The sequence below is a fragment of the Camelus bactrianus genome, chromosome 6 (assembly GCF_048773025.1).
Source record: "Camelus bactrianus isolate YW-2024 breed Bactrian camel chromosome 6, ASM4877302v1, whole genome shotgun sequence".
NCBI classification, from domain to species: domain Eukaryota; kingdom Metazoa; phylum Chordata; class Mammalia; order Artiodactyla; family Camelidae; genus Camelus; species Camelus bactrianus.
In genome coordinates, this window is record NC_133544.1 from 65,924,834 (window position 1) to 65,952,382 (window position 27,549).

Here is a 27,549-nt window from a genome sequence, read left to right on the forward strand (position 1 = left end):
AAATAAAATTCGACGTTGGAGAAATACAGGATGTCTTTATAAAAGGAAAGTATGTAAGATTTGAATGGCCTGCCTGAAGAGAAAACTGATTCCTCGGAAGTAAATTTCTTGCTTCCTCAAGTAAGAAAGCTGTCAGCCTGAATCAACAGTCACAGCTCTGAGATGTACATTTTAAGTAGAAATTTATTTCTCACTTTGTTACCTGGATCTCTTTAACCAGACTTTGGACTTTAAGTGTCATTTGATAAAAGGGAATTTCCTGGTTCAGGTCTTAGAGTTGTGATCTATTGCTAAGGATGATCTTAAGCATTTCCACTTATGCTGAGCAAGGACCAGAGCAAAGCCAGGGCCCAGATTGTTGAATTCAAATGTCTTGATCAAAGCTCTAGGAAATAACTTTTAAGCAAAACACTGATGAGTCAAAATTTATTAAACACCTCTATTCATGCATTAAATAAACATGCTAAGAAAAATATTCTGGTGGCAGTAGTAGCGAAAACACTGGGAGTGGAGTCAAGAGGAAGTATTTCAGTATCTTTTCCAGGTCTAAAATTAGGCGGTTTCTTTAATGGAAATTTCAGTCTGATTAAAAAGTGAACACAGTATTTTTTCCCCCGATTTTAAAGTGTACAAAGTGATTCGATAGGTGTGTACATTGTGAAAGACAGCATTTTTTTTTCAAAGGGCAGGAAAAAGAAAAACAGTTGGCACAAAGTGTGTATAAATTTGAGCATACAATGGTTTAGAATAGGCCACTACTTAAAAACTCCAATGAGGCTCACACCTAGATAAACGGTACTGATTTTTAAAGAAATTATGAATGCTACTTCGAGGGACGCTCTTATTAAAGAGAGATGGCCTTTGAGGTTCTGAGGGCATGAGGCATCGCCTGCTCCCTGAGATACCTCCACTTCCAGAGTGAGTTTGCAACACAGCAGGACCAAGAGGAAAAGGATGTGCTTTCCCAGGTGCATGCAACTCAGGCCCTCACACCCAACTACAGTTCCCGTCGTGCTCCGGGCTTCCCACTTTAGGCCCCGCCCCTCGAGGCAAGTCCAGCTGCAACTAGAGCGAGCGCATGCGCGCAGCCTTCGCCACCGCCTCGCGGGCTGCAGAGACTGGGCGGGGCTTTCGGGCGCTCGCGGGACGGTGCCGCCCTCAGACCGCTCCCCTAAGCTTCTCTTCGGACCGTTAACCTCGAATGAGGAAAGAGCAGGGAGGAAAGGGAGGGGCTGCGGCGGTGCGGGCAGAGCCCGCCGGGCCCGGGGCCGGGGGCGGCGAGGTCACGTAGCTGTCGCTCTAGCGTCTGGCCGGGGAGGGGGCGCCCTCCCCGGCAGCAGCCCGAGCCCTCCTGCGCGCGTTGCGGCTCGGAAACAGTTACCGGCTGGTAAACAACAGCTGCGCGCGCATCCTCATCAGCTGGCGCCGGCATCCCGCACCTGCGACCGCCTCCTACCCTCATCCTCGCCGCTCCCTCCTGCTCAGCCGGAGCCAGCCTGCGAGGCCGGCTCCTCTTCTCTTAGGACCTGAAGGAAGAGCAGCAAGGCGCTGACCTTGCGCCCGGGCCCTGGTAGGGGAGAAAGCGCCTCCGGCAAAGGGGTGGCCCGTCCTGTCAAACGCAGAAGAAACCCGGCGAGCCGACCGGGGACTTGATGGACTAGCAGCGACCTGCCACGACCCAGAACTGCAGTCCGAGGAGTCTCATCCACTAGCCGCCTCCTCCCAGATCCCAGGGACCCTTCTGCCAGAAGAGCAGGCGGACCACCCCCGCAGACCTCTCGGAGGCAGGAATCCGCTCTGCCCCTGCAGCCTCCTCTGCTCACCCTTCTCTCATTCTCATCCACCCGTAGTGTGCGATATTTTCCCCGTTATGCGTGCGCACCTCTCCCTCCAAACCCCAGTGGATTATCGGCCTCAGAAACATCGGGTGGCTCTACACACACCTCCTCCCAGCCAGACCTGTGGGGTATTCACCTGATACACAACAGGTGGCCGGGTGTACACCGTTTCGCAATCTAATCTATGCTGTTTTCGCTTGCTAAGTGTGGGCCTGTGCGCACTTTGCTCAACTAGCTGTGGGACATTGACGGATAAAGACTAACTACCTCGACCGAAAGCTCAGGGTCGAGGGCAGCAAGGCTTCGTCACCTGCTTCTCTGAGACCATGACACAGAGCCCGCAGCCCTGGACCAGGGCAGATGACTAGATATCTCTTAATTCTGAAGGAACGAAGTTACACGAGATTGGCATCCTTTTGACTTTTTTTTTTTCCTTAAATATTTTTCAGCTATTGGTAGCACACTTTCTAGGACAGCCCCCTTCAATTCTGAGTAGAAGGATTCTGATTTGGGGCTTTTTTGGGTGGTGTAAATCAAGGTAATTGACGGGGTTTTTTTTTTTTTAAGTTATCTTTTCTGTTTTTGCAGTCAGAAGTAGCCAGCGTAGGAGGAAGGGTTTTGCGGGGGGGGGTGTCCTTTTTTTTTTTTTTTTTTTTTGCCCTTATAAAGGAAAAATGCATCCTCCAGAAACCACCACCAAGATGGCTTCAGTTCGGTTCATGGTGACACCAACGAAGATCGATGACATTCCAGGTTTGTCAGACACCAGCCCGGACCTCAGCTCTCGATCCAGTTCCCGAGTAAGATTTAGCTCCCGGGAAAGTGTGCCTGAAACAAGTCGTAGTGAGCCTATGAGTGAGATGTCTGGAGCCACCACTTCACTGGCAACCGTTGCACTGGATCCAGCCAGTGACCGGACTTCTAACCCCCAGGATGTTACTGAGGGTAAGTAGAAATGTAGATAACAGAATATTGCCATTACTGGCTTATTTGTCCAGGATGACTTTACACTGTGAGATCATTTTTACATTACAGAATAATCATCAGGAACCAAGGTACTTCTTTTTCAGAGACTTAGGAACCTTTTGGAATAATGGTTAGTTAGCTCAGTGGCTCTCTGCAATAGTAATTTGACGTGTGGGAAGGTATATGGCAAGAAGGCAAGTAGATGTGCATTTGGCGTCCTCATTTTGGCCTCCTTAGAATTCCAGTGGGTATTTTGGTTATGGATGAGTATCAAAGGATTTAATAATTCTTCAGCACAGGGAATCCTAAATTGTAAAATTTAGTGGAGCGCTAGCTTTGGGGCTGTAACTATTACAGTTTGCTTTTTAAGGCCAATTATGAGTAGTTATTGATCATATCTTAGTTACTGGCTTTTTTGTAAAGACTTAAGATACTGTATCACAAAATTCTTTTTTTAAATGTATATTTTACAGAGACACTGGTTCAAGTAGCTAAACTTACTCGGGGGGAGGCTGGGTGGATCTGAGTGGGCTATCCTGTGGAATGGAGAATTCTAAAGAGGCTTTTAGGGCCTGGTTCCCGCATAATTTTTTCACTTCGAACTTTAGATGGAATGTACTGAGTACTGAGTGTTTGTTGTCAGGAAATAGCACGCAATCCATTTCTGACTTATACTGACCACTGCAGACCTTAGCTTCCTGAACCAATCTGTGTCAGCTGGCTTGAAGGTTCTCATTGGATTTAGTAATAAAGAGGTGATGGAAGAGAGAGGTGAGATAAAACCGAGAGGTCATGACATTTCTCGGACTCTGAAGTAGAAAAGCTTGAGAAATGCCGTACTGCTTTATATATTTAGTTTTATGCTGTGTTCTAACTAATGTAGATCTGTTTGGCAGTGAAAACTTAAGAATCTTAAAGGCTCTTAAAGTGATATTCTGCACAAATTTGAAAACCCTAGCTTCAACCACTGACTTGCCCTTTTCCGGTGTCGTAAAATATTGTTCCTTCTAACCTAAAGGGTGCAGGAAACCAGAATGATTTTGGTTCCTTATTTCTGTTGTGTTTTTCAATGTCTGAAAACAAGGTAGATTTGGTCAAGTTTCTGGTCCTAGAATTCACTTATCCTTGACTAATCTACTTAACTATTTTCAACTTCTTAACAGACTTTGCACTATGTACCATGGTGTTAAAGTTAAATTGTGGAATAAAAAATAATTTATCATTTCCTCTTTCTCCAAATTAATTATAAATTGTAGTTTTAGTTCTTATCCATTATAATGTATTTAGGTTGTAAAAATACCAGGTAAAGACTATAACCGGGTTAATTTTTTTAATGTTGTAATTGTGTCCTTAGGTAATTTATAGTTAAGTGTTGTTAGGTTTGTGACTTACATATTAAGGAATTGTATTTGTATTCTGTCTTTAAAAGTGGATTTATTTCAGTCCTGGATTAGCCTTGCAGAACTGGAGCCTTGACCAGGCTGCTGTTCTTATCTATAACCATTCTTTGCAGTCTAGAGTGGTATCGTTTTACACCATAGGGGTAAAACTGGGGAAATGTCTAGGTGAAACCTATCTTGTTTAGGTGGGTACAGAAGTCAAAGCTTGGCTCTCTAACACATTCCTTAATATTTAAATACTCTCTGGTTCTAGGTGAAAGGGAAATTAATAGTCCATCCATTAGATCGCACTTCTCCCTAGAGTATTCTTGGGTAATGAGTTTTCTACTTTCCCAATGACCTACTTTTTCTCTTCCTATCTTTTAAAAAAATTCTTAGGATGACAATCATCCCATGGTATATTTTCTCCACCATCAGAAGGAACTGATTAGAAATCTAATTATTTCACCTGTGGCCTTGTAATATGCACATGCCCTTATTAAACTTAGATGTAGATCTTCAAAGGATGCTGTTGTCAAGAAAATCAAGGACATATGTTAATCTACATTTGTCTCTGGGCTGGATTTAGTGTAGGAAAACAACTGCTTCCTTTTCTACAGTTGACTCTCTCCTTAAGCTCGTAGTGTATTTCAGAATTGTGTTTGCTATTTTACCGTACAGAATTCTGTTGACTTTTTTTTTTGGCCCTTTCCACATTCCTTCAGTGCTTGCAACATTGGTATGATTCTCCTTTCCCCACAATTCCCATACCTCCCATACCTCTTCCCACCTTAAGTTTCTTATCTTGTCATGTACCTTTTACTTACCTTGCATTGCACAACCGAGGGAGGTGACACATCAAGTTTTAAATACGCATTTCTAACTGTGTTTTAATTTTTTTCTTCTGTTGGCCTTTTGAGTAGTAATTATCTTTCTGCTATCAAAGTATTTATAGTTCTCTTTCATTTTGTCAAGGTTGCATTAGAATTTATGGGACTATCCAGTTGGTAAATAAAATCAACAATCTCAGCACTGTACTTGCTTATGCATGAAGAATGCCTCAAAGATACAGAAGGAGCTGTTAAGAGTGGATACCTCTGGACAGTTATGAAAATGGAGTGAGAGTGGGAATTTTCCTTTGTCTAAACAATTCAGAAGGGCATGTACAATTTTTTGTATTGAGAGTGTATCACTTTTATAATTAAACGAATTTTTAAGAGGCATAGCATGTTAGTTAGGGAACCTCAGATGATCAGGAATCAAATTTTGGTCAAACTCCATTTTAATAAAGGAGGAAACTAAGTCTTACAGAGATGGTTGTTTGTGGACTATGAGTGGCAGAGCCAGGACTGAAGTGCAGGCCTCCTGACTTCTGTCCAGGGCTCTCCATTATGTCATTTTGCCTCTGCCGTGATGAACATGTTTTACATTTGCCTTATAACCATTTGGTTAACTTCAATGATTGTTTAAATAATACTACCAAAAGAGAGCGGAGAGCATATTTTTATATGTCTTATACAGGCTATAATACATTTCAGCCTTGTGCAATTCAACAAGTGCTCCCTGAAGCTCTAATAAATGTGAGGCACTTTAGTAGGAATTGCGGGAAATACTCAGGTAAAATATAGGTTCTGCCTTTGGAGAGCTCGTGGAAATAGTGGTGAAAATGGCAAGAACACTTTCACCACTTACTGAGCACCTGTTATGGGTCAGGCTCCATCCTGGGTGTTAAGGATGCAGGACTGAAAAAAAAAGAATCCAGTAACTGTTCTAAGGAAAGATATGATCTAATAGAGAAAGCAAACACATTTTCATGTAAATTATAATGCTGTATGATAAATGCAGCAATAGAAGTATACAGAAAAATACAAAAAAAAAGTACAGCAAATTTTGGAATAATACAGTAAAAAGACACAGCAAAGGAAACTGATGAACTGAGGTAAAATGGAGGCACCAAGAGACTGGAGGAGTTGAGGTGAAGTGGTGGTGAAACATGTAGAAGGGAAGAGTGTGATCAGACAGTCGAATGGATTCAGAGGTGGGGCAGTTCCTGTGTTAACATGATCTAGTGTGTAAGTCTTGGGAGTGGGTTTCTGAAGTGGAGTAAAAATAAAAGCCAGTTGAGTCAAGGAGCTCTAAGTGTACCAACCTTGAGGCTGGCAGTGACCAAGTTTTTATTGAGGGGTGTTAGCTGGTAGACATGCAAAAATAATGTAGATCAGCCCCTCTTTCAAGGAGTCATCTTCTCTCTGAAACCTTTTCTCATGCAACCCCATACTCAGATAGACTAGATCAGTTCTTTATGTCCCTGTATCTCTTATAGAGACTATTATTATATTGCCTATTTCACTAAATTTTGGGGGTTTTTTGTTTGTTGCTTACATATTATCTTTCTCAATTAGTCTGTAAGGTTCTTGAGGACAGGGACACAAAGCTGTCTTTGTATCTTCAGCACATAGTATTGTCAGCTGAAAAAAAATGCACAGCCTACTAGTTGAGAATTATGTTTTATTCTGCACACTTACTGAGGACTTACGTCCAGGAGACAGCCTCTCAGATAGCTCTGAGGGACTGTTCTAAAGAGGTAAGGGAGGAGCCAGAATATATAAAAGTTTTTGCAAAAAAACCCAGGTAGTCGGAACATCAAACGATTACTGCTAATTAAAGTAAACCAGACATCTCAAGTTAATGAATTTAGGGCTTTTCTATGTGTGGGAAGATGCAAGAGTCTGGGCTTATTGAAATGATTCCTTTGATATGCACCTTAGCTGTCTGGGGCCTTTACCATGTTTTTGTCCATCCTGAATCCCCTCAGGGTACACCCTCAGGTAGAGGGTGGCTATAGTGGCTGACGGCTTGATAGCCTTGATATCTTTTGTTTACTGATATGACAGGCGATATTCTTTGTCCACAGTATTTAAAAGCTATCCCACTGATTCTAATATAAAGCCAGAGTTGGGGACCATCACTCAAAAGTGATTAATACTATATGCATGGGAAGAGTTTTCCCACATGAGCTGGGCTTTGAGAGTGAGCAGACATTCACCAAGTGGATAAGACACAGCAGGCTTTTCCTTAAAGGCCAGCAGGTCTTAGACAGTATTTATCTACACTTGGAGCCATCACATTGCACACGGAGGTTTAGCCCACTCAGCTGATCTCCCCATTCTGTGTGTTATCAGTACGTCACATCAGCCTCCCATACTAGGGTTAAATAGAGTAATGTTTGACTAAGAATCAGAATAATGTTGGAAAGCTATCTTTTTTATATATATGTAAGAATATGTTTCAAAGTACCAAGCATTTTTTTTTATACTTTTGAAAAAAAATTCTAGTTTTTTTGCCTGAAACAAAAATCAGTGAATTACATTGTATTGCCAGTTGCAGGTGACTATTACCCTTCTTTTAAATATACCTTTCATATTATATGGTTATTGAGTATTATCCATTTGTGAAATAAAATTCATGTTTTATGGCAAGACAAGAAAAATTTAAACATAAAGAATTCTCTGCCCTTTGGCCTCCTCTCTCTCCATTGTGCATTGTGTATCTGCCTTATGCATCGACCAAACCTCCCCCATCAGCATGAACACCTGCTAAACCATAAAGAGCAGCTTTCTCTTGGCATCAACTCCCTAAAAGATAACATTCCTTCTTGATCTTGTAAGGGGTCACATGACCCACCAGGATGATGCTTAGATCTCAATTATGTAAACTGTCAATAATATGTCATTTGATGTACAGCCCTCTGTCTCAAAAAACTTATAAAACTGTGCCTTGATTTCTAACCGGTGGAACAGTTCTCGGAGCTTTCTGAGATGCTCTTCCCAGGTTATAATCCTCATATTTGGCTCAAACAAAATTTTCCATTTCTTTCTTAGATCACGTGATTAGCTTTTCATCGCCACATTTCACTTTGGCACACTAATAGGGAGCTAAAACATTGTCAAAGGAAGTAAGATGGATAGCTGTATAAAAGCACATGGATTTGGTATCTTCTTAGTTTGTGTGGTAGCATCCTCTGGTAGATTTTTTTTTTTAAGACAGATATCACTTGTGTGAAACATTTTGGTTACAGACCAAGTGTTTTTCTCCTCTTCTTTCTAGTCCATAGCCAATGATTAAACTTCATAATTTATTACTTTACATCACAAGTAGCATTCAACCAAATCCAGAATGTGGGAAATTTTATTGAATAACTAGAATCTTCAACAAATAAATGGCATCGGGTGGAGGAGGAGTAATGGAAAGGGAGGGAAAGCTGTTACAGATAAAAAGCACATCAGCCAAATGAAATGCGTGGACTTCGGATCCTGATGTGCACAAAACAACTGTAAAAGGACACTTCTGGGAAAATCAAGAAATATGGCCATGTACTTGCTATTAAATGATATTAAGGAATTATTGTGAATTTTCTTAGGTATATTTATGACATTGTGGTAATGTAAAGGCCTTATCTATAGAGATACATATTGACGTATTTACAGGTGAAATGAAATGTACTTCACCTTCCCCTCTCCAAAAAAAAAAAAAGTTGAGGAGAGATAGATAAGATTGGCAAACATTTATAAATTGTTGAATTGGAGTAAAAGGTAATGAGGATTCATTTTAGTGTTTTCTCTGATTTTGTGTGTATTTGAAAATATTTGTAATACAAACTTTTAGAAGGTTGGACTGCAGTTAAGAAACCTGCTTTAATAGAAAGTACTTTCTTTTATAGTCTATCCTAGAATACTCTAGATATTTGATTAAATATCAGTGATTGGTAAGGTGATTGCTTCAACTTCTGGTCTTGTATCTTCAGTGGTCCCTTCTGTGTCCTCACTAATTCTTTACATCAGGGATCTCATTTGTTTCCTGTCAGCGACACGTTTCTTGATTCCAGAGTCTCATAAACTTACTTTGATATTACCTGTGCTGAAATGGGAAAGAAGGAAAAGGACACTCCTGGGGACCTAAGAATCTTATAAATAAGTCATGCTTTTTCATGTTAAGGCTGTTAGAATAAGGGAGACACGTCTAATACTGATCTGTAAGGACAACATTTTGCTGTAAACTTCTGGATCGTGGCTGCTCTTTTTGCCTACTCTGCCTAATAAGCACTTCTGTACTAGCTAGACCTTTGTGCAGATTCTAAAATGGCACCCCTTCCAAGCTTCAGTGGAAAAGAGCAGACTGGATCTCAGTCCCCACCTCCTCGTCCTTTTGGCCTGACAGTCTGCACAGCTGCACCTGTTAGGCTTGTTGACTCAGTAATGCAAATTATATGTGTTTAAGTTCTTGGTGATATGTTTCTTACCAGTAGGTATGAAAATTTGGAGAACTGTAGTACAAAACTATGAAAGTATTTTATTTTCTGAATGTATGAAACAATGTATTATTTTAATGACATTTTATAAGTAAATGGAGAACCAAGAGGATGTTCTCCATTAAAATGCTATTATATTAGTGTTTTGGTGTACTTTGTAGGATCCCTGCCATTATGTATAAAGATATGAGCACAAAACTGCAGAACATACAACACACACTCACACACAGCACCTTGCTTTCACTGCAGAAGTTCAATAGTCGATTAATAGGAAATATTATTACCACGTTTGCTCAGTTGTAAGGTGTACATTTGTCACATTTAAAAAAATTGAAGTCTAGTTGATTTACAATATTGTTAGTTTCAGGTGTACATTTGTCATATTTTTAACATTTCTGAAATGGAGGTACATTTTACTTTTGAAGAATTTTAGGAACTTATAGTTAGCAAGATTTCAGAATCAAGTCAGTGTCACAAATAGGTCAATCTGAGAGGCTATGCAAAACTTGAAATTTTGAAGTTACCTCTGGATCTTTAAATGAAAACATGTATGGGTTAAAGTTTGTTTTTTTTTTCTTTTGAAAAGTGAAGGTTTTGAAAAAAGAGTGAAGTTTTTGTACTTGGAAAGTACAGAAATAGAGAACAAAAGCTGTGCTATCAGGAAATGGCAGGTGTACTTAGGTCTTAATCCTAACTTTAGTTTTTGTTGTTTGGTTTTTTAAATTTCCTGTTACCTTTGCTGAGAGCTGGGTTTCAGTCTCCAGTTTCCTTGCTAAATTAATCAGCAGCAGCTTCTGCTTTGCATTTTTATTACTCCATTGCTAAGCCTTACTATGTTACTTACGATCTTGAGAAATCCAGGCAAGATATTCAATTGATAGTGTTCATCTGTTTACAGTTGGAACCATTTGGTAGATAGCTTTAATTCTTGACAAAGTGGCACCTGAATTTCCTTCATTTTATCAGACAAGTCTGCTTTTACTTTTGGGGTAAGGGTATTCATTTTTCATATTGCTAATTTAAAAAAAAACTCTAATAATAATGTTAATTCTTGTATACACATGTACATTTTCACTTTGAGGAGCTATAGAAATTGAATCCAACTGAAATTTATCTTCATTTGACAGCTTTTGCTTTTAACATTTAAGGGATTTTGTTTTAATTGAAGTATAGTTGAGTTATGATGTTATGTTAGTTTCTGGTGTATAGCAAAGTGATTCAGTATATATATATATTCTTTTATATATATATTCATTTTCAGATGATTTTCCATTATAGACTATTACAGGATATTGAATATAGTTCTCTGTGCTGTATAGTAAGACATTGTTATTTACCTTTTATATATCTAGTAGTGTGTATCTGTTTTTTCCCACGCATCTAATTTATCCCTCCCCCACCCTTTCCCCTTTGATAACTATAAATTTGTTTTCTGTGTCTGTGCATCTTTCTGTTTTGTAAATTAGTTCATTTGTATCATTTTTTAAAGATTCCACATATAAGTGATGTCATATAATATTTATCTTTCTTCGTCTGACTTACTTCACTTAATATGATAATCTCTAGGTTCATACATGTTGCTACAAATGGCATTGTTTCATCCTTTTTTGTGGCTGAGTAATATTCTGTCACATATATACGTTTGTATGTATACTACATGTTTTTTACCCATTCGTCTGTCAGTGGACACTTTGGTTACTTCCATTGTCTTGGCTGTTGTAAATAGTGCTGCTGTGAACATGGGGTTGCGTGTATCTTTTCGAATTATATTTTTCTCCAGGCATATGCTCAGGAGTGGGATTGCTGGATCATATGGTAAGTCTGTTTTTAGTTTTTTAAGGAACCTCAATACTGTTCTCCACAGTGACTGCACCAAACTACATTCCCACCAACAGTGTAAGAGGGTTCCCTTTTCTCCACACCCCCTCTAGCATTTATTATTTATAGACTTTTAGATGATGGCCCTTTTGACCAGTGTGAGGTGATAATTCATTGCAGTTTTGATTTGCATTTCTCTAATAATGAGCAATGTTGAGTATCTCTTCGTGTGCCTGTTGACCATCTGTATGTCTACGTTAGAGAAATGTTTATTTAGGTGTTCTGCCCATTTTTTGATTGGATTGTTGTTTTTATATTGAGCTGTATGACTTGTTTGTATATTTTGGAAATTAAGCCCTTGTCAGTTGCATCATCTGCAGATAGTTTCTCCCATTTCGTAGGTTGTCTTTTCATTTTGTTTATGGTTTCCTTTGCTGTGCAGAAGCTTATAAGTTTGATAAGACCCCATTTGTTTATTTTTGCTTTTATTTCTTTTGCCTTGGGAGACTGATCTAAGAAAACATTGCTACGATTTATGTCAGAGAATGTTTTGCTTTTGTTCTCCTCTAGGAGGTTTATGGTGTCATGTCTTATATTAAGTTTTTTTAAGCCATTTTGAGTTTATTTTTGTGTATGATGTGAAGGGAGTGTTCTAACTTCATTGATTTACATTAAGCTTTTTTTTATATCCAGAAATAATACTTATTTTCACAATGGCTAATTTATATCTTAATATACATGTAAATAATTATGCGGTTGATTTATTTTTTCTAGTTTAGCAGTGTGCTAATTTACAAATAAAATTTTAAGAATTAATAAGAAATAGAAAACATTCTTCCCTATTAGATGAGGTTAATTCTCTTTCCTTTGCTAAAAAATCATCAGTTTTGATATTTTTTTCATTTTTTAAAAAGTCATTTTCAGGGGGAGGGTATATAGCTCAGTGGTAGAGTGCATGCCCAGCATGCACAAGGTCCTGGGTTCAATCCCTAGTACCTCCATTAAACAAACAAACAAACAAACAAACCTAATTACCCACCATCCCCCCCCCACCAAAAAAAAGTCTTTTTCTCCTGAGCTAAGATGGGATTTCTTCTTCATGAGAAAGCTGAAGCTGATAAGGTTAAGTAACCTGCCTAAGGTCATACAAGTGATGAAGAATAATTATATGAACTCTATGTGTATGACTCTTATATGTATATTCTCATCAGTACACTTGCTCTACTAACAGTGCTTGGCTCCATTGAACCATTTGTTAAGCTGCAATTCTGTGATACAGTAGACGAAGCATAAGGAAATGCAATTTTTATGTTCTGTGTACATTTTTGCAATTACTTTGCCTGGCATTGGGGGCATGAAAGGAAATAGTTTTGTGGGTTTTTTTTTAAAGGTAGTAAAATGACATGTTTCCTGATTAACTTAAGGTTCCATGTTCCTAAAAAGAAATCTGACCTAAAAATGTGCATTTCACTTCTTTTACACAAATGATGTGCGAATACCTACGGCAGTGCAATAGTGCTGAATTACACAGTTACTGATTTAGTTAATGAATATTCATATTTTGACTCAAGTCTCAGTAGATCTGTTTTTAAAATGGAATTTTGTTGCAGGGGAGGAAGGAAGCAATAACATAAAAGCACTTGTTTTCTGAGGTGAAAATTAACAAAAAAATTTTGTTTTGAATTATGTTTTCATTTTCCTTTTTTTTACATTTTTAGAAATATATCCCAAGTTTTAACAGTATGTTGCTCAACATCAGTTTTGTTTTCCACACACTATTGGTAGTATTGACTAGAAGCCCATCTACCATCTTTCATAATAAAAGAATGAAATGTCATACATCAGAAATGACATTCTGAGTTACCAAGTAGTCCATGCTCATAGCTGCCAGGGCCTCCTCTTTGGTTGGCGATTCTTGGGTCCTAACATACCTGGGTGATAATGACATTGAGATAGGCAGTCTTAAATAGGGAGTTACAGTGTTGTGAAGATAACAGTGGAGCCTGAGGGCTCTAAGTACCAAGAAGCTTTTGATAATGCCATTCTTTAGTATTTGGATCAGTAGCCAAAATGGATGGCACAGCTGTCAAATTAGGTAGCTATCTATCAACCATCCTACTACCTTATTTCCTCTAGTGAAGACTCACAACTTTAGGCCCCTGCAGAAGTAACTGGGCAAGGTAGCAGCGTGTTGTGCTCTTAAGATTCTTTCTATGGTCATACTGTATCATACTTACAGTCCTGGTTTTATGTTGCCTTTTATTATATAGTTAATTGGATAACAAGACTACAGGCTCCTGGAGGGCAGGAACAGTGTCTTGTTCCCCACTGCATTCCTGTTTCCTGCCACATAGTGAACACTCAGATATATAATGAATAAAGGCATGATTCCTTCAACCTTGGTAAAGCATAAGCTTTTTCTGATGCTTTGATTTGGAGAACTCTTTTGTCATCCTTACTCTATACTACTACAAATCCATCAGAAAATAATGTCTTTTATGTATTTGTTATCTTTCAGTTATTAGTCTTAAAATGTATTATGTAGTCATTACTGATGCCATTATATAAAACTCCATTTTCATAGACAGTATTATGTAATTTGGGGATCTAGAAGTTTTAAGCCTATCTATGATAGTTGGTCCTCATCAAAGTGATTGATTAATTCATTTGATTCTTCTACATAATAAGGCAAAATTAGAATTTATCATTTTTATATTTTAAATTAATATTTACTGTCCCAGTATCTGAGGGAGAATAAGATTTTGCTGAGTATGGTAGATGGGAAAATGTATATACATAATGAGAATCTGTATACTTTTTAGGCACCAGCTATAGCTCTAAATTAAGTAGTGAGCTGCTCATCCTCCTTTAGTAAGATGTTTAGAACATTCTCTAACAGCCATTCAGAGTGTTGTATGCAGATGGTGCTGGACCATGAGTTGTTCATTACCTGTGAGGAGATAAGTTCAGAAATTTGAGAGTTTTTAGAACCTTGCATAGCAGTTTGTTAGAGAAGTTTATGTCTGTTGAATCTAATAATAAAATTGGAATTTATGTTTTGTGTATTTCATTTTCTAGTAATTTTTTTTGCGAAATTTTTAGCCCACAATGAATTGGAAATTTAAAGAAAAATAGTTCTTTACCAGAGATAATTTGCAAAGCACTGTAATAAAGCAATGGTTCACAGCCTTTCAAATGTTTGCCTAGCCTGTAAATGTTGATACCACCCTCAAGGGGGTGGGAGGCAGCATTTCCCTACCCACTACCTTAGCCCCTTGGCTGGGTGAATGTTTGAATGGAGGGTGGGAGCAGGGAGCGGTTTAGCCCTCCATGCAACTCGTATTTTTCTTAAGAATTGCTGCTCTAACACATACGACGTCTTTCCTCCCTCCGTATTTCGAGATAAGAAATTTAAAAATTTTTGGAAGTTCTATACTTTTTTAGAAGTTCTGTAATTCACATATTGTAAATAATTCTATAATTCAAATCTTTTTCCTTTCAAACATCTCTTGTAATAGGATGAATTATTACAGATTTATTATTATAAGATTTATATAATAAGGAGTATCAAAGGTTTGCATCTGAGGATAAAACATAGTTAACCTTGGTAGCCTGAAGTTCTTCAAAAATTTATATTGATCAAGAAAGTTAAAGCAGAATGTAGTTAGTTTTCTACTTGTATTTATATTTTCTTCTGGGAGGTTTATTGTATCTTGTCTTATGTTTAAGTCTTTGATCCATTTTGAGTTGATTTTTGTGTATAGTGTAAGGGAGTGTTCTAGTTTCATTGATTTGCATGCTGCTGTCCAGTTTTCCCAACACCATTTGCCGAAGAGACTGTCTTTATTCCATTGTATATTCTTGCCTCCTTTGTCGAAGATGAGTTGACCAAAAGTTTGTGGGTTCATTTCTGGACTCTCTATTTTGTTCCATTGGTCCATATGTCTGGTTTTGTACCAATACCATGCTGTCTTGATAATGTAGCTCTATTGTATTGTCTGAAGTCTAGGAGAGTTATTCCTCCAGCCCCTTTCTTTTTCTTCAGTAATGCTTTGGCAATTCTAGGTCTTTTGTGGTTCCATATAAATTTTATTATGATTTGTTCTAGTTCTGTGAAATATATCCTGGGTAATTTGAAAAGAATTGCATTAAATCTGTAGATTGCCTTGGGCAGTATGACCATTTTAACAATATTGATTCTTCCAATCCAGGAGCATGGGATATCTTTCCATTTTTTTAAGTGTTCTTTAATTTCCTTCATCAATGGTTTATAGTTTTCCATGTATAAGTCTTTCACCTCCTTGGTTAGATTTTTTCCCAGATATTTTATTACTTTGGGTGCTGTTGTTTCTTTACTTTCTTTTTCTGCTGATTCATTGTTAGTGTTAAGAAATGCAACTGATTTGTGAACATTAATCTTGTAACCTGCTACCTTTTGCATAATTCTTCAATTAGTTCCAGTAGTTTTTGTATGGACCTTTTAGGGTTTTCTATATATAGTAATATGTCATCAGCATATAATGACACTTTTACCTCTTCTTTTCCAATTTGGATCCCTTTTATTTCTCTCTCTTGCCTGACTGCTGTGGCTAGGACTTCCAGGACTATGTTGAATAGGAGTGGTGATAGTGGGCATCCTTGTCTTGTCCCAGATTTTAGTGGGAAGCTTTTGAGTTTTTCACCGTTGAGTACTATGCTGGCTGTAGGTTTGTCATGTATAACTTTCCTTATGTTGAGATATGTTCCCTCTGTACCCACTTTGGTGAGAGTTTTTATCATAAATCGGTGTTGAATTTTATCAAATGCTTTTTCTGCATCTATGGAGATGATCATGTCGTTTTTGTCCTTTCTCTTGTTGATGTGATGTATTACATTGATTGATTTGCGTATGTTGAATCATCCTTGTGTCCCTGAGATGAACCCCATTTGATCATGATGTATAATCTTTTTTATGTGACCATGATGTATAATCTTTTTTATGTGTTGTTGGATTCTATTTGCTAATATTTTGATAAGGATTTTTGCATCTATGTTCATCAGTGATATTGGCCTGCAATTCTCTTTTTTGGTGGTGTCTTTGCCTGGTTTTGGTGTCAGGGTGATGGTGGCTTCATAGAATTAGTTTGGGAGTATTCTCTCCTTTTCAGTCTTCTAGAAGAGTTTGAGAAGGACTGATATGAGTGGTTACAGGGACTTAATAAGAATTTCACTGTAAATATTTTGAAATTTTTGCATTAGAAGCAACTGCTTGGAAGTCGATTTCACTTTCTTTACTATTACTTGTAAAAATATCATTTATAGTCAACCAGATACTGTAAGCACAAAACTATTACTTGGTTACAGTTCTAGAGGTTCTTTCAAGTGTGGCTAGATCCTTCTAGTGGATAAGGCCATCTGAGTTGTATCTTCAAACTGCAGGAGTTTAGGAGAGATTCATAAGATTTGAATCTGTTTCCAAATCAGAATCCATTTTTTTTTCTCAGCATTTCCACACTTGTGTGTGTGTGAGAGAGATTTAGAGAGATTTTTGTGAAAAGGTATAGGCAGATAAAATGAATTGTCTATATTGTGTGTGCTCATGGAATCTAGTCTATTTTATTTTATATTTTTCCAGCTTTTTAATAGCATGCTGGTACCTTTGATCAAGCTTTAATTGCATTTTTAATTAAAACAATGCTATTATATATGTTACTAAAGCCTTAACATGTATCTATAAGATCTTTCAGAGATGGACAGAATGACACTTAGTAAAACTCATGTGGTATTCAAAAAGTATGTGGACTTTTAATTCCAGGAATTTGCTTACTGCTCAATTGTAAATTTTCTTGCATTATGGATCCATTTTTTAAAGCATGAAATACTAGGTTCGTTTTAAGAATCATTTCAGCAATGAGATTATGTCATTCTAGATTATTTGCTTAGCTTTGTACAGTACAGTTCTCAGTTTCTTCAGACTAAGAAGAAATACTTATATGATTTGCTCTAAAAGTGAGTGTTTTTTTTGGCTTGTTTTTCTTTCTTTCTTTCTTTCTTTCTTTCTTTTTTTTTTTTTACTTTTGCAAAGGAATTATTTTATTTTTATAGAATGCTTATGGGGGCAGAGCTAAATGAAGTGTTATTTGGATCCATTACTTTTTTTGGTATATATTTTTATTGAAATATAGTCAGTTTACAATGTGTCAATTTCTGGTGTACAGCACAATGCTTCAGTCATACATGAACATACATATATTCGTTTTCATTTTCTTTTCACCAAAAGTTACTACAAGATATTGAATATAGTTCCCTGTGCTATGCAGTATAAACTTACCGTTTATCTATATTATATATAGTAGTTAGTATCTGCGAATTGCTAACTCCGAGTTTATCCCTTCCCACCCCCTTCCCCAACCCACCCCATAACCTTAAGTTTGTTTTCTATGTCTGTGAATCTATTTCTGTTTTGTAAATAAGTTTGTTTCTCTTTTTTTTAGATGCCACATATAAGTGATATCATATGGTATTTTTCTTTCTCTTTCTGGCTCACTTCACTTGGAATGATATTCTCCAGGTCTGTCTATGTTGCTGCAAATGGCAATATTTTATTCTTTTTTATGGCTGAGTAGTATTCCATTATAGAAATATGCCACAGCTTCTTTATCCAGTCGTCTGTTGATGGACATTTGAGTTGTTTCCATGTGTTGGCTATTTTAATAGTGCTGCTGTGAACATTGGGGTGTATGTATCTTTTTGAATTAAGGTTCACTCTGGATATATGCCCAGGAGTGGGATTGCTGGATCATATGGTAAGTCTGTTTTCAGTCTTTTAAGGAATCTGCATACTGTTTCCCATAACAGCTGCACCAAACTCCATTCCCACCTACAGTGTAGGAGGGTTCCCTTTTCTACACAGCCTCTCCAGCATTTATCGTTTGTGGACTTTTGAATGATGGCCATTCTGACTGGTGTGAAGTGATACCTCATTGTCGTTTTAATTTGCATTTCTCTGATAATTAGCAATATTGAGCGTTATTTTTACATGCCTATTGGCCATTTGCATGTCTTCATTGGAGAATTGCTGGTTTAGGTCTTATGCCCATTTTTGGATTGGGTCGTTTGTTTTTTTCTTATTAAGTTGTATAAGCTGTTTATATATTCTGGAAATTAAGTCCTTGTCAGTCTTATCTTTTGCAATAAAATTGAGTGTTCTTTTAAATGATAGAGTGTAAGAAAATATTACAAAGTAATAGAGAATCCATATGTTGAAAGTAATTTCCCATTGACTTTCCCTTGTTTCAGTCTTTTCACTAAATCTTGTCTTTGTTTTTTAAATAAGTAGGTTGAGTAAAATAAAATGCTAGTTATCATGAGTTCTTAGCTGTGATTAAAAATAATAGAATAGTATAGTGTGATAAATTGTACTGTGAAAATACTACCCAAAGTAGACACATTCTTCTAAAGAATAGGCATGCTTTAAAAAAAGCCCCCCAAAAACAGGCATAATATAATCACAAGTAAAGTGTTTTACTAAAACTAACTAGTAAAATAAATATAATACATATAATATTTATCCCAATGTATAAAGCACTGTCAAAGTCATCTCATTATAAATGCTCTTTTTACCCTAGCCTGGCCTTTTATCTTAGTACTTCAAAATACTATGTTTTTTTAATGTGAAGATGTAAATATTTCAAGCCTGTATGATGACTGTTGTTCAAACATTACTCAACACTCTAGAATCAAATAGGAAAGGCATTTACGCAGGTGCCTAAATTTTATGTGTGAGGTGAATGTGGTAACCACTATACCACGGAAACTAAATTTTATGTGAAACGGAATTTGACCCATAGGTGGTTCGTTTTATACTCAGATCCAAAGATCTTTAGATTTCAGTGAACTTCTTTCAGTTCACTGTATTTTTTCCAACATTTTATTACAAAAACTTTCAAACATACACAAAAGTTGAAAGAATTGGATGATGAACACCCATGTCCTTATCCTCCAGACGCTATAATTAACATTTTGCTCTATTTGTTTTATCACATATTCATCCCTTCCATTGACCCATCTGTTTTTGAAACATTTGAAAGTCAGTTGCACATGTCAGGGTGCTTCACCCCTGAACACTTCAGTGTGCATATAATTAATGTGATGTATAATTTATATTATTTTTGAGATTATTAAATTTTAAGTGAATTTTAAGTGAAGGCTTACTGAGTTTTGACAAATGCATATACCTCTGGAACGCTAAACTCTATCAAGATGTAGAATATTACCATCACTCTAGGAAGTGTACCTCATCCTAGTCTTCACTTCTGTTGCCCGAGAGGCAATCATTGTCCTGTCTTCTTGCACCATAGATTACTTTTGCCTGTTCTAAAACCTCCTGTCAGTGGCTTCATATATTATGTACTCTTTCATTTAAGGCTTTTTTTCACTTAGTATAATGTTTTAGAGATTCATCCACATTGTTGCAGGAATCACTGGTTCATTCCTTTTTATAGCTGAATAGTAATCCTTTGTATGAATACATCAGCGTTTATCCATTCTCCTGTTGATGTACACCTGAGTTTCCAGTTTTTGGCTATTGTTAACCTGCTATGAACATTCTTATCAAGTCCTTCTGCGGGAATACATTTTCATTTTGGGGGTTAATACCTAGGAGTGTAATTGTTGGATTATAGGGGAAATTCCCAGACTCTTTTCTACAGTTGGTGAACCAGTTTACACTCCAGTAACAATGTACGAAAGTTCCTTTTGTTCCACATTCCCACCAAATTTGGTGTTGTCAGTCTTACCAATTTTAGTCATCATGGTGGATGTGTAATTGTACCTCATTGTGGTGGTTTATTGTATTTTAAATAGCTATTTCTTACATCCCACCTCCTCTTTCTAACCTCTGTTTGTATATAGCACTCACACATCTCTTCTTTACCACTTTTCCCCAAACTTCTTCTGTACTCTTTAACTTTGCCTTCAATTGTTTATGCCCTTGCACTTTTATCTACAGTCCACTCTGAGAGGGAACTATTTTTAAGTTGCCGACTATAGTGGTATCAAAGCATCAAGTTGGTAAATAAATTACTCCTATCTTAGGTTAACAGGAATTTGTTAGCTTTCTGCTTGTTTAGTTTGGGGATTGTTTTAGAGGGGAGAGGTGACAGTATAACATTTATACATAGGCTTATGTGTACAAGCTGCACAGAGACTTAGAAACAGAAGTGACTGTTTCCATTGACTTAGCGAATGTTCAACTCGCTTTATAAAATAAATATGAAAAGCTAGATCCTATTGGAAATATCCAGTGGCATTAAAGTATTAAAGACTTTAGAACCTCCTAGAATATAATATTGAAATATTTGACAATTTGTTAGTTGTTTTAAGAACCTTTGAATAAATTAGTAGAGTAGCTACTGGAGTTGTAAATATGGAAAAAATCACCAAGGGCACTACCACACCTGACTTAGCTTCTTTCAGAGATAAAAATAGTTTAAAAAACTTCTCAAGTGACAAACATTTCTCCTTCCCTTACAGTAGTAATTCTCAACCTTGACTGTGTGTTACAACCATAGAGGGGAGCTTTTAAAAGTCCTGTTGCCCAGGCTCAACTCCGGAGCAATTAAATCAGTAGATCTGGGATGGGACCCAGGCATCAGTAGTTTTAAAATCTCCCCAGGTGCTTCCAATATGCAGCCAAGGTTACAAACCAGTGCTATACAGGAACCCATTAAATAAAATTCAGATGAGTATATATGAATTTTCTTTCTATGAAACTTCTATTGTGCTGCTTACCAACAGGGTATTACAGGTTTTTTTGTTTGGTGTGTTTTGGTTTTGTTTTGCTTTACCTCTTTTATTTTTATTATTTTTTTAATTGAAGTACAGTCAGTTACAATGTGTCAATTTATGGTGTACAGCACAATTCCCAGTTATGTGTATAATACATACATATATTTGTTTTCATATTCCTTTTAGAGATTTTTAAGTTAGGCTTCACCATTTACAAGTTCTGTGACTTTGGGCAAGTTCCCACCCTAATGTTTCTGTTTCTGTGATGATTTAATGAGATTATAATGAAAAGTTTCTAGTGCAAGGCAGAGCTCAAAGTAGGTCTTTAACAGCTATTGGCTTCATTCTCTTTTAGAAGTGGTATGTATTCAAATAAATGAGGATTGCAAGCCATCATTCTTTCTCTGTTAAATTCAGTACAGTCTTGCTTGTCAGGTGTTATTATTAGCAAAGCCCGCATATTACATCATTAACATGGAAATTAGCACAGGGCTCAATTGAACTTCTTTGTCTAAGTGCAGAGATAGGACGTCATACTCTGTAGTTAAAGTCATCAACTCAGAATTTAAAACAGTTATATGATAAAATATATCAAGAGTTAAGTATGTAACTTTAAATGTGTGGCAAAAGAACTATACATCTCGTAATCAGGGCTTTTCTTGGCCTTTTTTTTTTCATTTAAAACAATATTTAAACCCTCTGTACAATACAAACAATTCTGAACTCTTCCCTTTAAAAATATTTTGCTCTTTTAAACAAACTTGGACTTTGGGGAAGTTAATGTCTCTTCTTGGAGGTCTTTGTATACACTACAGCATCTAAAACTATGCCTTGTATAAAATATGTAGATATTCGTTAAATACTTGCTGAATGGATGTTCTCATCTGAAAGATAATTTGTATGACTGTTTTGACTATGCTTTGAAATAAAGCAACAACAGAAGCTTACAAATTTTTTGATTTTCTAAATTGACGTAGATCCAGTCTTTCTTTAAAAAGAAAAGCTTATGAAATGAACTGTTTCCTAATCTCCTGTGAAATACGAGGGCAAGAGGTTGAGATGGTGACATGCAAATAACTTAGGTGAAGGAAACAAGAGTTAGCACACGGTGGGCAGAATTTGAATTCTGCCCACTCTCCAGCCTTTGGCAGCTCTGGGAAAGCAGCCTAAACACTTCTTGGGATTCTCTTGTCTAATAACTATAAGCTAGGGGTGGAGTGCTTAATCCTTTTCAGTGAATGGTAAACACTGTGGAAGGCGTGTCTTCCAGCGTTCCACTCCTTTGGGGCTGTAGGTCACGTGAGCTGAAAGTACTTCCCTGTTCCCAGCCCAGGTCTCCCGTGGGCTGTGATCGGAGTCTGAAAGGGGCATAGTAAGGAAGAGATAGTCAGAGAAAGTAGACTGGAAGGAAGCGTAAATACGGGAAGAACACAGGTTCCTGGCTATAACAATGCCACACTTTACCGTGACTAAGGTAGAGGATACAGAGGAGGGGCCAGCAGCTTCGGTCTCCCAAGAAAGGGAGCCCAGCTTAGCAGAGATAAAAGCCCCGATTCAGCATTCAGATGAACCAGGTGAGTACACAACTTGGGAGTGTTGGGAAACTATAGGGGTTGTTGTGAAAGCAATGGTAACACCTCCTTAAGAGTGGAGAAAAAGTATTGCGGTTAAAGTGTTTTTCAACCAGCTGTTTCATGCCCTTGTATACCTGATAACTTATTTTACTTTTTTCACATTCTGGTTTGTTTTTCTCTACAATGAGTTCTGTGTTCATTACCTACAGGTGAAATTGAATCTGTGGCAACACATGAAAAGAGTTTTCAAGCAAAAAGAAAGGCACAGTAAAAAATTTAGGCTGAATTTAGAATTCACCTTTTGCTCTGACAGTTTAAATTATATCTGTAAAAGTACATAAACAGGGAGCATGGTTCAGTAGTTTTGTACAGTGGACTTTGCACTTGTGACTTCTCAAGTTATTCAGTATTTTGCCTCAGTTTACCAGTTAAACAGTAATTCAATAGTGAATGGTCTAAGAATTCTTTAATGAAAGAACAAAAATACAGTAGATCATTATGGTGACTAGCACAGCATCAGATTTAATAAATTTGCTGAATATAATTATCCCTATTATTTTCTCTAAATGGTAATAGTTAAACTTGCTGGGGGAATTGTGGTTTTGAGTTTTTAACATGCAATTAAAATCTGAGTTAATATTACGGTATTAAATATAGCCATAGTTTGAAGCCCTGTATATTTTAAGTCTGTAAATTTCACACATTGTCAAAGACTTCTTTAGTGTGTGAATAAAGGCTCAGGGAATAAGTAATCTCTCAAAATTCTTCCTGATTCCACGATTCTAACTTTTCCTATAGCAAGTAACATTTCACATTCCTTTCTGTAAACAGTGTTGACTCCCTTCTGTCTTACTAAGCCTTCGTGAATTTTTAAGACTCTCTGACTTAAAGCTAAGACTTACTTTTAAAAATTCCTTTTGTTTATTTTTTCCCTTTAGTGAGAGAATTTACTAGGGGAAGATGAGAAAGAAGGTTTTATGGAAACTCTTTGTCTGCCAGGTTTTCATTTTGCCAAATAGTGTGATAATTTTAAAGTAAGGTTAACCTACTTTGAACTTGAACCTGATTCTCCACAACTCTAGCTTCTAAAGAAGTTAGGTTCTCTTTTGAGATTGTGTGTATTTGAAGCTGAACTTTCTTTGTTGTGTGTGTTTGCTGCCCTTGGATTTTAATCCCTTTAAGCTTTTTTTGTTGTTGTCTCATTAATTTCACAAAATGCAAACAAGTGCGTTCTTCTTCACCACCTCTACTGTATTTTATTATTTTATTACTCTGTTTTATTATTTCATCTTTACTGGTCTCATAATGTTTGGGGAAATCTGCTTTATTCAGATTAGAACAGTGTTGAGATCATTTAATCTATTAGTAACCACCTAGAAAACCCATTAAAAAAAGTTTTATAGCAATCAACTTTGTAATAAGTGACATGGCTAGGCTTTATTTTATTCCACAGTTAATTGCTTTGGACAAGGAAGAAATGACAGATATAATCTAACTTGAATTTAATAAGGCTTTTTATTTTGGCATTTTCTGTGACAGCCCAGAAAGTATCCAATTGAATGAACTATTGTTTGGTAAGTGAACAACTGATTGAAATATGTTATCTAATTTGTATTTATTTCTGTTGTACTATTAAATTAGAGAGGAAGAAGGAATGAAATGTATATGGGGAAAACCTCTAAAGTTTTAGGTTTTTTTCTGGGGAGTAAAATGTTCTTGAGGATAGATGGTAAGTTTAGAGCAGTTACTTGAAATGTAACAAATTGTGGACCCTTGTTCTTCTGAGTTAAAATATCCAAAATTGATTGTGATTTTGTTGCAGGCGCTTCTAACACTAGCCAGTTATGTAACCAACCACTTTTTTTATCGAATGTTTTTCCTTCTGTATCTGTGAGGAGAGAAAACTACAATGTACCATCATATAAATAGAACATATTTAGATAGCAGATCATCCTTTAAAATGTTTTTTAGAAGGTACTTATTTGAACATGTAATTTGACATGTACATTAGACATGTAATTTGAGATAAAATAGAAATATGAATATAGATATAATCTAAACTAATTTTAAAAAATTACATTGTGGTGCTCATTTTTTAATGTATAAAAATATCTAATCACTATGTTGTACGTCTGAAACTAATTATAATATTGTAAGTCAACTATACTTCAATTTTAAAAAAAAGTAGTACATTAATCCCTGCCATGCCAGCTACTAGAATGCCACTTAGTAAAACCCTACTTAATTTTGGTTTTGAAGAGAAACTCAGACTTCTTGACTGTATTCCTCCTTCCCAGTCCAGTTTAGGTGTCCACTCCTATGTTTTCTCATCAACCTGTCCATAGAAATAACACACACCACACTCTGTATTGCGGTCACCTATTCACTCATCTCTTTCCACAAATAGACTGACTGTAGGCTCTTTGAGGGTAGAGACCTTGTTGGACCATTTTGTACCTCCAGGCCCAGACAAACTGCACATAATAGGCATTCAGTGAATCGACTTGTTCTCTGCTCTTTTTTATTCACTAAACACATTGTCAGTGCAAATGTCATGTCAAATGTTGTACTTTTTTCCTAAGGCTACAAAGGCATAGGAAGTTTAAGTTCCCCACCAGAGGCAGCAGAATGGCTTTGGAGCCAGGGACCTGGCTTTCAATCCCAGTCCTACTAATTACTGCTAATTAGGAGTAGTGATAATTTGTATTAATCATTACTTGAGTGACTTTGGGCAAGTTATTTAACTTCTCTAAGCCTTACTCATTGACAAAGGGAATAACAGTACTACTTACCCCACAGGGCGGTTGTGAATTTCACGGGAAAGTGAACATAAAGCACTTAACACACTTGTGACACGGCATTCAAAAATAAGAGCTACCATTTACTTATTATATTGTGACTAGTGGTTTAATAAAAACAAAAAGAAACAGCTTCGGATAGCAGATGCTGGAGAATCAATATTGCCCAGAGGAGACCATGAACAGGTATCTCAGAGGATAGGACACAACTGATTCTTGAAGGGAGGTCTAGACAAGGAAATTACCAGCAATAGGAACAATTAGAAGTAGAAGAGGAAGGTGTAGAGCATGTGGCAAACAGAGGTTTAAAGTAGTTAGCAAGTTGAGCATGTGGCAAAGAGCTAAGGGAGAAGGCTGCTTGGAGTGTTAGCAGTTTTATCATCTCCCCACTGTAGGATAGTGGGTGCTGTTGCCTTTTTACAGATAGCAAAACTGAGGCTGTTGACAGTAACTTGCCTCCAACTACATGATGACTAGTAGCAGAGCCAGTGTTCAAAGTTTGTAAATTTTATGTGCCTCTTATCACGCCATGATGCCAAAGTCCTAGCTTTTTAAGAATAAGAAAAACTTACTTATATCTTAATGTACATGAGCCACAGAATTTGATGTGAACATTATCAAATCTGTGATTTTTTTATAGGAACAAGGCAAGAGTTTTGCTGTTTATTGCATTTACTTTATCAGGTGTAAATATTACATTCATTCATTTATTTAAATATTTATTGAGTTTAAATATTTCTGTGAAACAATTGTTCCAAATCTTCTCCCCCACTCATTGGATCTTCTTATAGTGTCTGTGGATTGGGCAGATTTCAACTGCTGGATTTACCTTCACTTTATACAGATAGCAGATTAGAAGGTTTCTAAGGAAATTTTCAGAAATGATCCTATAGCAGAAAAGAAAGGAGCCTAACATTGGTATTGAACAGCATCTCCAAACATTAACTCTTAGTAATCCAGATGGCATGAGTGAGTACTATGGAGAGAGATTTCCTGTTAAATGGAGTTTACAGTTTATTGAGAACCCACAAGATGTTAAACTGTTAATGAAACATTAGTTCTGTTTGTTACCCATGAAAGTTAATGTTCTAAAGAAGGTGCTATGACTATCTTCTTTTATTGACTCACGTTAAAATAGGTTGAAATAGACAACTAAAGAGCTTTTTTTTATTGCTTTTTTTTTTTTATTGAGGTGTAGTCAGTTTACAAGGTTGTGTCAATTTCTCATGTACAGCACAATTCTTCAGTCATACATGAATATATATACATTTTCATATTCTTTTTCCCAGCAAGCTACAAGATATTGAATATATTTCCCTGTGCTATACAGTATAAACTTGTTTATCTATTTTATAAGAGCTTCTTTGTATTGATTAAAAAAATCTATAGTGAAGATTTAAAACCTGTTTAACTATTTATGTGGGGTTTTTTACCAACCCAACTAACAAGTTCAGATCTACAAGTTTGAAAATCTCAGGGCCAAAAGTTTATCCTTAAACTTGGCTCTTGAGGCATGTTTTTCTGCCTTCCTCCCCACCCACCCCAATAGTGCATCATTGTTAGGAAGACTAACACCTCCCTGAAATATCTTCCCAATTCTTTTCACCATTTTTTTTTTTTTTTGGTATAACATCATGGCAGTTTTAATACAACCACCAGTCTTCACAAAATAATTTTAACTTTGTGCCTGAGCTAGCAGCATTTGCACTGTGACATTCCTGTATATACATAAGCATTTTATGTAAGTACAAATGTTAAAAGCAGAGTAACTTAAACAGTTGCCTATTCAAAGGTAAATAGACACTGTAGGTTATTTTTCTTCTGGAATCATTTTTGCTGCATAGTAAATGTATTCTTTTTTTTTTTTTACTGTGTCTAAGACTTTAATACAGGACTACAAATCTGAGTCTGATTCCTTTCAGTTCTATACATCTTAAAACTTTGTTTAGATCATTAACCCTTCTTTGTCATATTCATGTTATACTTACACAGTCTTGAACACTTTCTTTCCCTATTTCAGTACTGTTACCACCAATTTTTTTTGTATATGTAGTTTTTTTTATTTAAGTTTAGTTGATGTGTAATATTATATAAGTTACA

At 36.6% G+C, this 27,549-nt stretch overlaps 1 protein-coding gene across 6 annotated transcripts in view; it reads left to right on the forward strand.

The window, feature by feature from the left end:
- The first annotated feature begins 1,281 nt into the window (after positions 1–1,281).
- The window catches only part of SLC12A6 (solute carrier family 12 member 6), an 83,310-nt gene continuing 57,042 nt past the window's right edge, over positions 1,282–27,549 (forward strand). For 2 of the 6 annotated variants that reach the window (XM_010965088.3, XM_010965090.3), the window contains exon 1: positions 2,381–2,783. In XM_010965088.3, the coding sequence (XP_010963390.2) occupies positions 2,513–2,783 (271 nt within the window). In that variant the 5' untranslated portion in view covers positions 2,381–2,512. The other 4 variants (XM_010965091.3, XM_045524217.2, XM_010965089.3 and 1 more) reach the window with 3 other exon arrangements.